This window comes from Episyrphus balteatus, chromosome 2, assembly GCF_945859705.1.
Source record: "Episyrphus balteatus chromosome 2, idEpiBalt1.1, whole genome shotgun sequence".
Lineage (NCBI taxonomy): Eukaryota > Metazoa > Arthropoda > Insecta > Diptera > Syrphidae > Episyrphus > Episyrphus balteatus.
Window position 1 is genome coordinate 55,093,351 of NC_079135.1, and position 15,606 is coordinate 55,108,956.

The 15,606-nt window shown below is 31.5% G+C and overlaps 1 protein-coding gene across 1 annotated transcript; it reads right to left on the minus strand.

The window, feature by feature from the left end:
- Positions 1-584: 584 nt before the first annotated feature.
- On the minus strand, positions 585-14,661 carry LOC129909121 (probable citrate synthase, mitochondrial). The gene is made up of 6 exons (XM_055986092.1): positions 14,442-14,661; positions 2,741-2,899; positions 2,271-2,630; positions 1,985-2,211; positions 1,682-1,913; positions 585-1,624 (listed from the first exon to the last, which is right to left on the minus strand). The coding sequence occupies exons 1-6, from the start codon at positions 14,484-14,486 to the stop codon at positions 1,253-1,255; spliced, it is 1,395 nt and encodes a 464-aa protein (XP_055842067.1). The 5' UTR covers positions 14,487-14,661; the 3' UTR covers positions 585-1,252.
- Positions 14,662-15,606: the final 945 nt, after the last annotated feature.

Here is a 15,606-nt window from a genome sequence, read left to right on the forward strand (position 1 = left end):
TCGGTACGTGAACGCACCCATTTACAATTTTTTCACATAACCTCAAAATCTATATGAAAAATTTAAAAAAACGAGTTTTTGGTTTTTTATTTTTATCTTTTTCAAAAAGATGTTTTTTTTCTACGAAATTTGGTGAAAACCTACCTTATTACGCCTCAAATACACAGTAATTTATTTGATTTAAAATATTAATTTTTGAACCTTATTTTGACTTAATATCAAAAAAACCACCCTAATTTTCAATCGAAAATTCACGTCTCAAAATATAAGCTTTTTTCAAAAAATCGGTGGGTAATTTGTTCGTTAAAATCTGTACTTTCCGAAATTTTCATATGACAGGTATCGTTATTTTGGTCCCAAAAAATCAATTCTAAAAACCCATGCCACATGCCAATTTTGATGTTAATCGGTCCATTCGTTTAGGCTGTAGCTCCTTATACAGACATACTGACAGTGTTTAAAAAAAAATGTGTTTTCCAAATAATAAAACAAGACAAGGAACAACAACATAAACAATGAATAATTTGCATTGTTTTGTTTATTTTTATATTATAAACAAAACAATAAATTTGAATAAAACAAGATTTTTAACTTTTGACTGTTTTTTATTTAATTTAAATAATAGTCTAATACAACTTTTATTGACTTATCGAATTTATGTTCCTGATATTCAATTACACTCACAACATTGCTTATGCTGACTTTTTATTTGTTTTGTTTAAATATATCCTCTCTAAAATAAATTAAATATTAATTAAGTAAAATTTATTAAAGCTTCGATTATCCGCAAGAAATCATACTCAATAAAAATAGGTTGCAATGTGATCATAACTCAATTACCTCACTTTAGACTTAATTGTTATGTGTACCCAAAAAAAAAATAAAAATATTTTTGCAAGGAAAAATTATAGCAACAAAATGTTTTACAGTCAGCTGAATCTAGAGGTTCTTATTAGATTCTCTAAACTCTAATTTTAATCTTAAAGTTGGATGAACAATGCTTGTTATGTAATTTTTGTTTTCACATCAGTACAGTATGTTCTGATAAAATGCAACATTAAGAAGCTAAATACTTTTTTATGTAACACTTTAGTTGGCTTAGCATTTTAAGAATTTGGTTTTTGATTCACGTTCGCTATACATACTAGGATGTAGAACTATGTATACCTATTTAAATTATTTAAATATAATTTAGATTGAACTAGGAGGGGGATGATGAGCGTGAGGTTATTAGGGTCGTTTTATTGCTGATTTACTTTTGAACAGCCTTCATTAGAGCGTCGGTGGAGAGGGATTTTGGTCGTTCAATTGGTAAGCCAAGAGCACGATCCCACACGAGGGAAGCCAAAACACCAAGGGCACGGGACACACCGAAGAGGACAGTGTAGTAGTTCATTTCCTTCATGCCGTAGTATTGGAGGAGAACACCGGAGTGAGCATCTACATTTGGCCATGGGTTCTTAACCTTGCCAAGTTCAGTTAGAATTGGTGGCACAACCTTGTAGACTTTCGACACCAATTGGAAGAGTTCATCATTAGGCAGATGTTTGAGGGCGAACTCGCGCTGGCAGGTGTAACGGGGATCTGTTTTACGAAGGACAGCATGACCATATCCAGGAACAACCTTAAGTGAAAACAGTTTTTAGTTAAACAAATCCAAGCTTTAGGGGTTATTATTAACCTGTCCTGATTTGAGTGTCTTCCAGATGAAATCTTTGAGTTCTTGTTCAGTTGGGGTCTTTCCAACTTGTTGTGAGAGTTTCATCAACCAAACAAGTACTTCCTGATTGGCCAAACCATGGAGTGGACCAGCCAAACCATTCATACCAGCAGCGAACGATAGGTATGGATCACTCAAGGCTGATCCAACCAAATGCACAGTGTGGGCAGAAACGTTGCCACCTTCGTGATCACTAAGGTTTAAAAAATTTAAATCAATGATGTAGTTGCAATTATTAACGATTCGATTTAGTTTTTATTTTACCTGTGAATGGTCAGGTAAAGACGCATGAGTTCGGTGAATTCGGGATTATCGTAACCCAACATCTTAACAAAGTTAGCAGACCAATCCAAGCTGGGATCAATGGACTTGGAGCCCTTTCCTCCTCTGTATGTGTTGCAATAAATAGTAGCAGCAACAACTGGCAGTTTGGCAATCAAATCCATGCTGTCCTCGTAGACGTATTCCCAGTACTTGGTTTTATGAACTCCCTAAAAAAATGTTTATAGTATTTTCTTTAAATTAGAATTTCGTTTTTAAAATTACATACATCTGAATAAGCCTTAGCAAATTTGCTGTCATGATTCAGAGCAGTGACGGCGCAAGCCAATTGGGACATTGGATGTAATGTCGATGGCATGTTATTAAGCATAGTTACAACATGCTGGGGCAGAGCGGCACGCTCAGCCCATTCAGCAGAAAGACCTTGCACTTGTTGTTGAGTTGGAACTTCACCGGTAAGCAACAACCAGAACAGACCTTCGGGCAGTGGTTCCGCACCGTTGGGAGCCTTGGGCAGGACTTTTTGACATTCAGGAATAGACAAACCACGGAAACGGATACCTTCATCAGCGTCCAAAACTGAGGTTTCGCAAACAAGACCCTTAATACCTCGCATACCACCGTACATCTATATAAATAGACAAAACTTACTTTAGTTAAAAAATTTCATTCCCTCGTAGGGTTTAATTATTTATAGAATTATATGTTTCATTGATAAATTTATTCCCGTTAACTTACCATATCGATGGTGGTTTCACCAACTTTGGTGTTTCCATGTTGTTTCCTGAAGTTTTTGACTCGTTCTTGTTCCTTTGGGATTTTAGCCTCAAGTACTTGACGAAGGCTGGCATCACCCGAAAGAAAACGGACGTATGATGCTAGCACTGAATTAAGTTTCTGTAAGAAAATATAAATTACAAAAACCAAAATTAGTAAACTCAGGCAGAATAAGAAAATTGAAAATAAATGACAAAAACCCAAATGAAATATATAATTTAAAAGCTTTAATTCATTATTCATAAAATCACTAAGTAAAGATAAGACTTTTTGCTATCATTAAAAGTGTGACTGTGGATAATTTTCGCAGTAGAAATTCCCCACTATTCTATCATATCACATGATTAACAATCACTAGCCGTGAGCCAGAAGTTTTATTTGTTTTTTGTTTGTATTAGGCAGTTTTAGATTATCTGTATAATAAAACAGCGCAGTTTTTGAACATTAGACAGTTTTTATTTTCGGGGATAGCGAGAATTTGTTATATAATGTATGTCATGTCAGTAATGTAGAGTTAAATCTGTAGGTCGTAGAGGTTATGAAATTAAGAAGAAGAGGCAAAAGTGAGTCCATCCAATAGAGAAAAGACGCCACCCACTCCATCATTAGTTTTTTATCTGTCTGTGCAGGAATGAATGGATTCATCTCTGAGAAATTCATCAGGGTGCCATGCCGATCTGTTTGGAATGGTGACTCCATAGTTGTTGCACAAAACCATTGTGGGGTGGTTTAGTCAGAGTGGCTATAGATTCCGAATGAATTGGTAATATTTGTGTGGCCAGTAAAGTTGTTGGTCCTTTGGAATATGGCTTCGAGACGAACAGTTGTGCTTGCGCCCACTTGTTTGCTAAAAACATCGAGGGCTGGGATATTGAGTAATATATCTAACGCGGCAGAAAGTGTCGAACGGAGAGCTCCGTTGATACATATGCAGATTGTCGTACACCTAGCCTTCAACGCACTCAACGCGAATTTAACAAATTAATTATAAAAAACGACGGCACTATATGTAAACTTTTTAATTAATTCGTTTAGCAGCGATCTCCAACTATCTAAAACTCGTTGTTTAAATATAATTGAAATTAATTTCAAAAGTGCATTCCAATTCCTTAAATAACGATCTCCAATCGCCTAAAACTCGTTTTTTGAATAATATTGAGGTAATCGTACTTTAGAATTGAATATTATAAATTCGAGCTGAAAGCGTTGAGGGCCAGGTGGACAACCGGAACAGCGCTTCCTCCTCAATTTGACAAATCGGTATTTCAAAAAAAAAAAAAACAAAATTAAGTGACATCACACAACAGAACAAAAGCCCCGGTATTACGTATTTAGTATTTGAATTTAAAAATTTTGTAAATCCATGTCGCATGTTCTGTAAATATTTTTATCAAAATGATTCAATGATATTATTACACGACACCCCGTTGCTAACAACTACGCTAATGATAGCCTCCATGTAGTAATTTTGTCCACTTAGTTTTTCCTCTCGTAGGAAAGAAAGCATGCAGTTCTATTAAGAAACCCGTTTTGTGCATATATGTTTATGAAATTCATGAGATATCTTCAATTTGACGTCGGTCTTATTTGAAGACATGCACAAATCTCAAGCACCAACGACACGAGCTTAATTGGCTTTCCACTGAACTGTGTACTAGAGTGTATGAATGATGATCGTGCTCTGAACTTAATCGAAAATTAAGAATACAGAAATTTATTTTTGTTTGTCGCTTGACAATAATTAAGTGACTTCATCATAGAGATATTAATGATTCATAAGCTTTGACATTGACAAACCATATACATGATTAAAAGAAATACACACCGAATAGAAATAAAACAAGCTTGGATAATTTCTATTTTCTTATTTAAAATATTATCTGAATAGGATATAACACAGGATTTGAAGTAAATTGCGAGGCTATATTAAATAAATCAATTTTAAACTGGATTTTAAAATCAAACGTAAATTTGCCTTCTACAAAAAAAGTACAATTTAGCTCAATTAATTTGAACATTGCCTCTCCAGGCGAACGCTCGTGCCACCACAACAAATGAGAGTCTGGAAAGCAAATTCATTGCAAAAAGATAAGATAATTTTGATTACATTACTTTATTCCGCCAATTTCGCGGTCAACTTAACTAGACTGATAAGTTGGGATTCAATTATGAAGTAAGTTGTGTGTTACTTCTTGATCTGATTGTAAAGGAAATTGTTTTTATTAGATTCATCTTTAATTTATTTTAACGAATATTAAAAGTTTTTGTTCGGAGCAACACCACATGATTGCTGAACTTTGAGCTGTGGTTTATTAAGTCATCTCAATTATAGTATCACCATTGTGTTGGTCGTGACTTTGATATGGGTAGTAAAATATTTGTTGCTTTGCTATTTTAGAATTAAATGAAACGGGTGTGCAAAATATCACACCTGAAATATATAAGGAGGGCAACTCCGTTACATTCACAAAAATATCCAATACATAAATAGATTTTTTTTGTCAATTTTAATATAAATTGATACGAAAATATTGTCCATGAATATAATTAAGTAAAACATTTTTCTTTATTTTTAGCATTTGCTAAGAAAAATTAAAAGTTTGTAGGTAATGTCCGTCGTACACTTAGCGTTCAACGCACTCAACGCGAATTTAAAACCTTAAATTCTAATTAATGGACACGAGTTTTAAGAGTCCTACAGTTTTTTGAGAAATTAAGAATTAAGTTTTTAATGAAGATTCATACACACAAAATTACAAGCTTTTAAAATTAGTGACAAAACCAAAAATTTGTTCAATATTTCGAAGAAAAATTTGAAAATATTTAGGTAACTCTAGTTAAATTAATTTAGTAACTCATGTTACCTGTTGCAAAAATAAATAATAGATGGATTTTCATAAAAGTAATTTTAAAATCCAATATTGTGTAACAAAGCTTGTTTAAATGTTAATTTATTTGAGAAATCGTCACTACTAGATTCACGTGGACTTCAAGCGTACTAATTAGTGTCTAACATTCGCCTCCGAATGTTCACTGCACTGCAATCCAGGCTTAAAGCCTTCTGGATGTGAAACAACGATGCAGAAGGCTCAACTTTGCTCGTCTGGACAATACGCCTGTCATCTACGGCGGTCTTTTTTCTTTTTCTACCGCTCGTTTCGGGTCTTTCGTTGACTTTATTGCATTTGCTAACATTGTAGGGGAGCATCCTAATATGAACTTGAATTTCCAAGTAGGTTTTCCCTTCTTCAAGCAGCTTTCGTATAAGTTTCCGTTATCCGAACTGCAGTGTTTTGCTCCTCGAACTTTAAATATATTAAAACCGAAACAAATCGTTTTTTTGTTGAAAAATTATTCAAATTATATGAGTACTTACTTTTAAACCAAAAATAAATATTATAAACCGCTTTTAAATTCCTAAAAAATAACTTTAACTACTATTATTTTGAACAGGTCAAATTCGAAAGAACAACCAAAAATCAATGAAAAATTATTTGGCACCTTCTTTTTCATTTTAAAATTACGATACATTTATTAGTAATTGACCGTTACAAACTTTAACATCAAAGAAATTAAGTTTTTAACCATAGAAGCACCGTAAATATAACAAATGTTATTTTGTTGCAGGCACTACTATTATTTTGAACACAACTGTACAAAGCCAGAGAGTTGATAAATGGACAAAAGATAATATTCAATTGGAAACCTGTTTTGTACTTTAATTTTTTAAGTTCTTAGAAAAAAAAAAACATAAAAACCTCAATTATAAAGAAAATTTAAAATCACATCATATTTTTCAACAAACAACCATAAAGTAAAAAAAAAGACTTATTTTCTAGTTCTACCCCAAACATCATAAAATCAAAACAAATTTTTTTGCCATAAAACAGTTTTATCTAGCATTCAAGGGCGTCTACGTAATGGAATTACATAACACACATATGTTTTATAATTCAACAAAAAATAAAAAAGAATACATCTTGCGAATTTAAATGCGTCAGAAGCTACTTCAAAATGAAAATAATTTTAAAAATAGAACGAAATGAAATGAATGTCTTTTCAACCTTAAAGAAAGAACATTTCTTTTCAATTAAAAACAAAATGCAAAAACAAAATTTAAATGAAGAATTGATATTTTGTGCAAACAAAAATATGCACGTTTAAAAAAAAAAGTACAACAGAGTGCTATTAAATCACTTATCACACACGCATAGTTTATTTTATCACGTACATTTATGATAACAACTACACAGATATTATTTACATACATACATACACATGTACATACATACACATATAAAAATTATATTTTATCTTTTTCTTAAGTTATTTTAATGTTGCCAACTCGAAAAAGCTTTAAAATTCTCACATGACCATATTTATTAGGTAGACGACACGACGCTAAGTAAACACAAGACACGTCTGCTTGAAAGCACATTTAAATAATCGAGTCAAGATTACACAAATTAACAATCAAATAACCCCCGGCTCAGTTAGAGTTACAGCCATTAGTTTTGAGTTGAAATTCACTTAGTTTTTAGTTAAAATAAAAACAATGATAAAACTCTTGATATAACAAAGTGGTTAATTATTTGTAAACATTTGAATGTGTTGTTTTTATTATTTTCGTTTTCCGCTAAAAATCCAGGAACGCCCGGAATAAAAAAAGGAGCCTTTTTGTTAACATAATGTAGAACGATTGAAGCTTTTAGCTCATATGTTATACAAGGCAATTTATATTTAACAATTAAATCTAGTTAGGGCTCAATTATAGCTATCAGTAAAATCCGTCAGTAGAAATTTTGTTTTGAATATTGTAAGCATTGTTTTTGTGAAAAATATTAATGAAATAAGTATTAACAATTATTTCGGCTATTTTTTTCAAAATGCTTTTTGTTTTAAATTTTATTTACAAATGCATTTTATAAATTTTACTGAACAGCTGACTGCCAAAAATCCATTTCATTTTACTTATGGCGTTTCATTTTTTTTTTTACTGTTCCGGTTTTTTTTTCTGATCGCTATAACCGTCCGCTAAAGGCTCAGTTATAGCTATCAGTAAAATCCGTCAGTAAACATTTTGTTTTGAATATTGAAAGCATTGTTTTTGAGCAAAATATTGATGAAATAAGTTGAACAATTATTTCGGCTAATTTTTTCAAAAAGAAGCAATGCATTTGGTGTTAAATTTTATTTACAAATCCATTTTATAAATTTTACAGATGAAATTTTACTTATGGCGTTTAATTTTTTATACTTTTCCGGTTTTTTCCTGACTGTTTTCCTGATAGCTATAACCGGCCGCTAAGGCCTCCGTTATATCTATCAGTAAAAATTGAAACATCAGGAATCTGAAATGTTTTATTGATGAGCGTTCATAGCAACCATTAAATTTACATCATTAAATTAAATGCTTATTTGACATTCGCTCCCCAAACAATTTTTTGACTGATCATTGCATCAGCAATACCGGAACAGTAAAAAATGAAACGCCATCTGTAAAGCGAAATGGATTTTTGGCAATCAGTTGTTCAGTAAAATTTATAAAATTGATTTGTGAATAATGACTAAGTCTTACTTGTACAATGGTTCTAAATAAATTGAAATTGAATTAAAAAAAAAAATAAATAAAATTTAACACCAAATGCATCCTTTCTTTTTGAAAAAAATTGTTAAAATAAGCTTTCAACTTTGGAATCTGGCAGTTAAATGATAAGTTTAGTAAAATGATATTACATCAGTCAAATTTATAAAATGGACGAAATGCACTGTTTTATTTTGAAAATATTATAGCGTTTTCGTTTGGTCGTCCGAGACTATCCGGAATTTATTCGAACGATTCTGAAACTGTTCGTTTGGCACTCAATGACAGTTCTAATTCTGAAAAGAAGAGCAAAATCGATTCCGAATTTTGAGGCAGAATCAAAACGAGAATCACGCACACATGTTCTCACTTAAGACGTCAACGTCGACGGATCGGGCAGTCCCGGACCGTTCTAAGAATTACCAAACAAAAACGCTATTAGTGGAAATACATTTTCAACTTTTTACATCACCATTTTGCGCAAAATAAAAGTTTAAAGTATTCAGATTAGCAAAACAAAATTTTTACTGATGGATTTTACTGATAGCTATAACTGAGCCCTAACTTGCTTGCGATATAATAATAAAAATTTAATTTAATTTTTGAGAAATCGTCGTCTCATACGTCTTTTTTTTTAATTTTTGGAAATTAAACGCAACGAGAATCGCAATGTTGTGTATTTTTGGATACAAATTCCATTGTTAGGAAATTTTTAAAATCGTCAACGGGACTCTCACAACGCTCTCGTATCGCCATCTTGCAATATTGTAAAATAGACATAAAATTAAGCACACAGGTTCAGTTAAAAATGTTAACTTTCAAAAACTATTTAAAAAAAAAAAAAGATTTATAGCGATCAGGAAAATGAGTCAGTACAAATTTGCAAATAGATATTTTGTGAAATATTAATTTTTTTCGAAAAGAACATTTACTATGGAACAATTGTTTTTTGTTTAAATTGTATTTATTTGTTTTCCTGATGCAAATTAATTTTTCGTGCCAGCTAATTGACATTTGAAACAAATCGTTACCTTGAAGTGTTTCAAATTTTTCGTGTTTCACTGCATACGAAAAATTTTTTCGTGTTTATTTCAATCAGGAAAAGAAGAGAGTAGGTAGATTTTGTAGATTCCTGATGCATTTTCCTGATCGCTATAACCTACGCCTTATTTCAACTTAAGTTAGATTTTTTTTTTGGTTATAAAAACAAAATTACTGGGAGATGTTTCGAGTGAAGCCATAAGCCTTTTTTTAACAAATAACGAAATTGAACTTGCTATAAATTAACCAAACGAGTGGTTAGTGCGTGTAACTTACTGAGGTGATAAGTATGTTGGATTCGAATTTAATTATAGTGTACAAAATCAAAGCATTGATCTTGTGCTATTGTTATTGTAGACATATCTTTCTATACTCTGATCCATATAAATTGTGCTTAGGGTTATAAAAAATTCTGTGAAATTTGACAAACCTGTCTGGGCGTCAAAAGCCTTGCCTGCGCTTCTTAAATATTCACTTTACAATTGAACTCGGATAATCACGTAAAAAATCCATCAAGGCTTTAAATAAATATCAGCATTTGTTTCCTAGTCTCTATGAATAGATGCAAATAAATTCCATCAATAGAGTTCAAGAACATATTTACATAAATCTAAAAACTATTCAAACACTGTCGGTTTATTTCATTTCATTGGATACACACGAAATCAAAATTGTTTAACAGTGAGCTTATACTGTACGTATTAGAAGTTATTTTCAATGACATAAATAACCTTCTGAGGTAATAATTAATAAAGCTTCATGTTTAAAAGAAACAAAACAAAAATAAAGATAAACCGAACAAAACTTGTGTTTCTTCAATTAGAATGTATTAGTGTGTCCAAGTTCAAAAAACACATTCATAACATGTGGAATTTTGTATGGTTTAAGTAATAAAATCAGCTTTAAATGTGATTTTTTTTATCACATGACGCACAGGTATGTTTATATTTATTTTTCAATTGGTAAGAAAAAACAGTACATTTAATCAAAAAATTCCCTTATACTCATATAACAAACACCAATTTACAACAAAAAAAAACGTGACTGGTTACTAAATACTTTTGCAATACGTTTTTTTTCGCTAGATGTAACCTCATCTTTTTAAGTTTAAATAAAATGGTTAACACGCAAAACCAATTTGTTTTATTGTCACATGAACATGTAAAAGAAATGTCCCATTTAGTAAATAATTACTCTTACTTAAGTAATCTTTCTTTGCATCATTCCTTTCTACGTCAAATGATCTAGTTCCATTTGATTAATACAAACTATTATGTTTGAGACAAAATAAATAGATGCTTCTCGGTTACTAGACTATCGATAACCTTAACCGCTGATGGGAAAAACGATAACAAATACATGAATGATTTACAAATGCAATTAAATACAAATTTAATCAATAACGAAATAGAACAAAACGATTGTTTGGTTAAGGTGAAGGTTTCTATAGGCTGTAATTTGTAAACGCAATAAATTGCACGAAGTTCGTGCTACTGGTGAAGTCTGTATTATGATGATGAAAATGCAATTTAAGATTTAATGGGAATGTTTTCATTAGTTGAATTATCAGTTTTTATAAAGTTTCCATGTATGGAAAATGGAAAGAGTAGAACAATTAAAGGGATTTTTTTGCTGTAAAATGTAGTTAATGAGCATCAGCTGTTTTATTATAATACTGAATAAGCTGCATTCTGTGATAATTTCTTCTCAAATATTTACATTTTAAATGAATAAACCAGTATGATTCATTTTAGGGGGTAGTGCGATAACTGGTGCGGTGGAAAATAGTAACGGATTCTTGTAGAAGAGTCAAATACAAGCATTTTTTATTACGGAAAGGGGTCTATCTCCCCCTTTAGGAGGAAGGGGCAGATTAAGGAAAAATGACTAAAAGTTAAAAGAGATTTTTAATCTTTTTTTGGGTTATTTATAACAATAACAATTTATAATGATTTGAATTTTTGAAAGTTGACTTGTTTCAATTGGAATTATTGAAGGCTAGTATTGAGGGTTAATTTATCAAACGGTAATCGAGATATTGTAAATTTTAATGCCGAACCAGTTTCCTGCGACGCTTAAATGCAAACAAATAACGATACCATGAGTTGACCCTACGAATTCCGTTCTTTTGTCTGTATTCGCTTTTGTCAGGTGGTTTGTCAGGTTGCTAACATTTGTAAATACTCTTCACTTTCACTGTGCCAAGACTATAAATATCACGTATGAAAGGTATAGATTTCTAAAAATTGTCGAATTACCTTGGCGTTGTGACAAACAAATATTTTTTGTGCACAAAGCAAAATAATTTCATAATCATTTGTACATTTCTGACCTACATATATGAATAACTTTTACTGTCGTACAAAACCATGCATCTTACGCCTCGTGGCGTACCGTTTAGCCCGGTAAATGAATCAATTAAGTAAAACACATTTGTTTATTCCTGCACAAGAGAGCGTTTCTTGAAATTGAATCTGGCCCTTTTTTACACGTTTTAATTTATTGTGGAACGATACGTGTATTTTGGCTTACAGTTGCAGTGAGATATCTACTTGTCGAAATATAGTAAGTTTTCGCCCAGTGTACTGCATCAACGAATTACTTTTACTACCCATACCTACAAAATCTTCAAATTCATCATCAGTTTCAATTGTTCACTACTTTTTAACAGTTGATGTTTTTCTTTTTCAACTCAGAGCAGATCACGAACTGTCAAAAATATCTGTTTTTTTTAGTTCAGACATGAGAGCACAAAATTTTTAAACTCTGAGCTTCATCTATTTGCTCCGAATAAAATGTCCGAGCAAATCGATCGAAATGCTGAGAAAAGCAAACTTCACTTGTTTTTTTAAGTGAACGATATTGACGTTTTTTTTTTGGCTTTGACGAAATCTCTAAGCGAAGCGAAAAAAAGCTCTGAGCAGATTATATTTCGATGTATCAGATTTAATGTAATTTCATACATTTCCTTTCGAATCCTTTTAGAATAATGTTTTTAAAAAGTTGAAGAAAAAAAAAATCCATACCAAAACAGTCGAAACAATTATAAAAAAAATATCAAAAAATTCGATTTTTTGAGTTTTTTTTTTGCTTTTTTAGTTGTGTATTCTTGTTGAAGAAAAAAAGAACATTAAATTTCCTTCAAAATGGTGGGCTCACTAAATTTTTTAATTGAAAATTAACCGAAGTATGGCCAATTGAATCTATCTTTTTTTCGGATTTAATTTAAAATTATTCTGGAACAGACTCGAGGTTCAAAAACTCAACTTGTTTTGTTTTTGAATTTCGGTTGGAATCCTAAAATAAAATTTTATAACTAACATAAAAAACACACGATTCTTGCATAAAAAAACGGAGGATTGCACACGTAATTTTTTTGTACCTATATACTTAAAGAAAATAAATATTTTTTTTTTTTACTGTTCTTCTATTTTATTTAACAAGACAAGACGCTTCGTATTCTGTTAATGGCTTAATAAATGTGCGCATTTGCTAGGTTTAAAATTTTAATTTTTTTTGTTTTTCATTCCCCAAACTGACGTAACAATAAATTAAAAACCATTGTGGATTATATCTTTCATAGATATAACAACAAGCTATAGCGGAAGATTATTTTTTTTCGTAATTAAACAAAATCATTCTTATCAAAAGATTAGCCAATCCTATAAAATAAAGTCCGCAACCATATTATAATCACCGTCCAATTAAAAAAATATTTTATCAATTTATTTATGATCCAAAAGAAATCTTGGAAAAAAAATATGACTATGCAAAAACCCCTAAACAGAAAAAAATCAATACTTTTACGTAAGACCACTAATTAGATGGAGGGTGTGTATTTGTTTTTATATCGAGCCTCCTCATAAACCCAAAGTCAATGTAACTCATCGTAGCAAGCAAGCGAATAAACAAACATTCTCCTTCCACTCGCTAAGAACAGCATAATAATTTTTTTTTTTTTTTTTGCTTTTCTATAAAATTGTATTCCCAAAATAAAAATACCATTTAACATTTTTGGACGCTATCCAAAACAGAGAAGTTCAAAAGAAGCAAAAAAAGAAGGGAGAAAAAACTAGTAGGTAGAAGGTATATACCTACTCTATAACTCTAAACACCATAACTAAATAAAACCTGGTTCTTTTACTTGGAGTGGAAAAATACTGAGTGTAGTATAGGGTTCTCCGCATTGTCTGTGGGAAACTCCACAGATATGTACTAAGAATCTTCTCCCGATGCAATTCCTTTTCCTTTGGTTACATAACAATGAAATTTCTTATGAAAAATCGATAGGATTTTCTCGTAGACACTTTTCTCTAACAAAATATGAAAACGCCATGAGGTTTTTATATTCTGGAGAAACCAAAGACGAAAGTGAAACAAACAATGCCCTTTTCCCTACCTGTATCTCAAGGGAAAAAACAGTAATAAAAAAGGAATCACGCGTCTTCTGGACGGTTGATGGTATTTTTTTGAAGAGAATATTTCGGTTTCTTGACCCAAAACCTAAAACAGGTTCCTAATATGCCTTAGCTTTGGCACACTTTATTTTGTTAGATTGGTTAAGAACTCTTTACATAACATTTTCTCAATCAAGAAACACCCGTGATTATCAATGAATAAGATATTACATAAGAATCGACCATTTTCATAGTTTTCCTCTTATCACTGTCTACAAGAATTTTTTTAGCACAAATGCATAATTCTACGCGCCTTGGCTTGCTTTTTTGATGAGAAGAATAATTAACATGAGGTTTTTAATTTCACTTGGTTTTGCAACGCATGGACAAATTTCCACGTTTACACAAACATAGAAGCACTTTAAACTTCGATCACTGTGAGCCACATGCCGTTGTCATTGGAGCTGTGTTAACCCCGATGAGTAATGTATTCACAGAAGTTCATAAAGGCGGGCAACGATTATTATTAATTCAAGTAAAATAAGCTTTTTTCATTTATTGTAATTCTTTTTTTTTTTTCAATCAATAAAATTTTATTACATATAAGAATTTTTATTGGTTTATGATTATTTTAACAAACCTGTGCTTCTGGCAATTTACTGGATGTAATCCTGACTAAAGCCATTGTTAATAATTTTTTTTTTATTATTGTCGATCGAGAGAAGACAATAATTAATTTATTTTACAACAAAATCAAATTCACACAACACGAGAGGTGAAAAAAAAACTTCGTGCACTTGGAAAACTTTTCTGGCGCTCTACACCGCACGGACGTTCGCTGTCTGTCTAGTTGAATTTTCTGCTGAACTGTCTTTCTTTTGTTTTTGCGAAATGCGCCGATTTACAATGATGCCAAACATTTTATTTTGTATGCGGCGAAAAAAGAAAAGTGATTCCAGATCGACGATATACATACACGTTTATCAAATAAACAGTAGGTGTGTTTTTTTTGTTTCTCTATTATAGATTTTAAGGCTTGGCCACACCGGAGGGTACGCGGTAGCGGTACGGGTGGCGGCAACGATATTTGTATTAAAAAAATTCCACACCCGAACGTTGATGTGTCAGTTTGGAATTTTTTCCATACAAATACCCGTACCGTTACCTGTACCTCTACCGCGTACCCTCCGGTGTGACCAAGCCTTTAGCCTGGTACGCTGTTCGCGCTAAATTTTAGCCGAGATAAAATTCCCATACAAGCTATCGATAATTTGTATGGGATCCATTTTAGCTCGGCTAAAACTTTTCGATAATTTGAATGGGAGCTAAAATTTATCTCGAAAAGCGTACCAGACTTTTGCACAAAAAAACGACATAGAGATATTTGAAATTAAAACAATTTACGTTTTAAAAACAACAACTATTTCTGTATAGATATTTGAAAATCCAGATAATTATCCAGATTTTACTTATATCTCGATAAAAACAGTAACGTCAAGTTTCTTAAATTATTATGTTATCGATAATTTATACAGAAATATCAAAAATACTTATGGTCGAAACAGACGTGCAGTTTTTTCCCTGCAGCAAAATAAAATAACACGGGCTCTTATGGGAGAAAAATCTGCATTCAGCTGCATCATGTCTCTATTTCTAAATAACATGCCAAGTTTCAAGAAAAATACAAAATACTTGTAATTTGGCATTACTGATATTGGCAGTTGACTATCATTCAAAAATTCAAATAACGTTCGTTTTGATTTTCTAAAAATGGAAGACTTACTTACATAGGGTGACCAGAGTAA

Bases quoted from the DNA above. Each gene is read 5' to 3' on its own strand.
- LOC129909121 (XM_055986092.1), bottom strand. From the start codon at position 14,486: ATGGCTTTAGTCAGGATTACATCCAGTAAATTGCCAGAAGCACAG. The intron at 2,900-14,441 runs GTTTGTTAAAAT...ATTTTCTTACAG, and splicing joins GTAAATTGCCAGAAGCACAG to AAACTTAATTCAGTGCTAGC. The intron at 1,914-1,984 runs GTAAAATAAAAA...TTTAAACCTTAG, and splicing joins CTTTACCTGACCATTCACAG to TGATCACGAAGGTGGCAACG.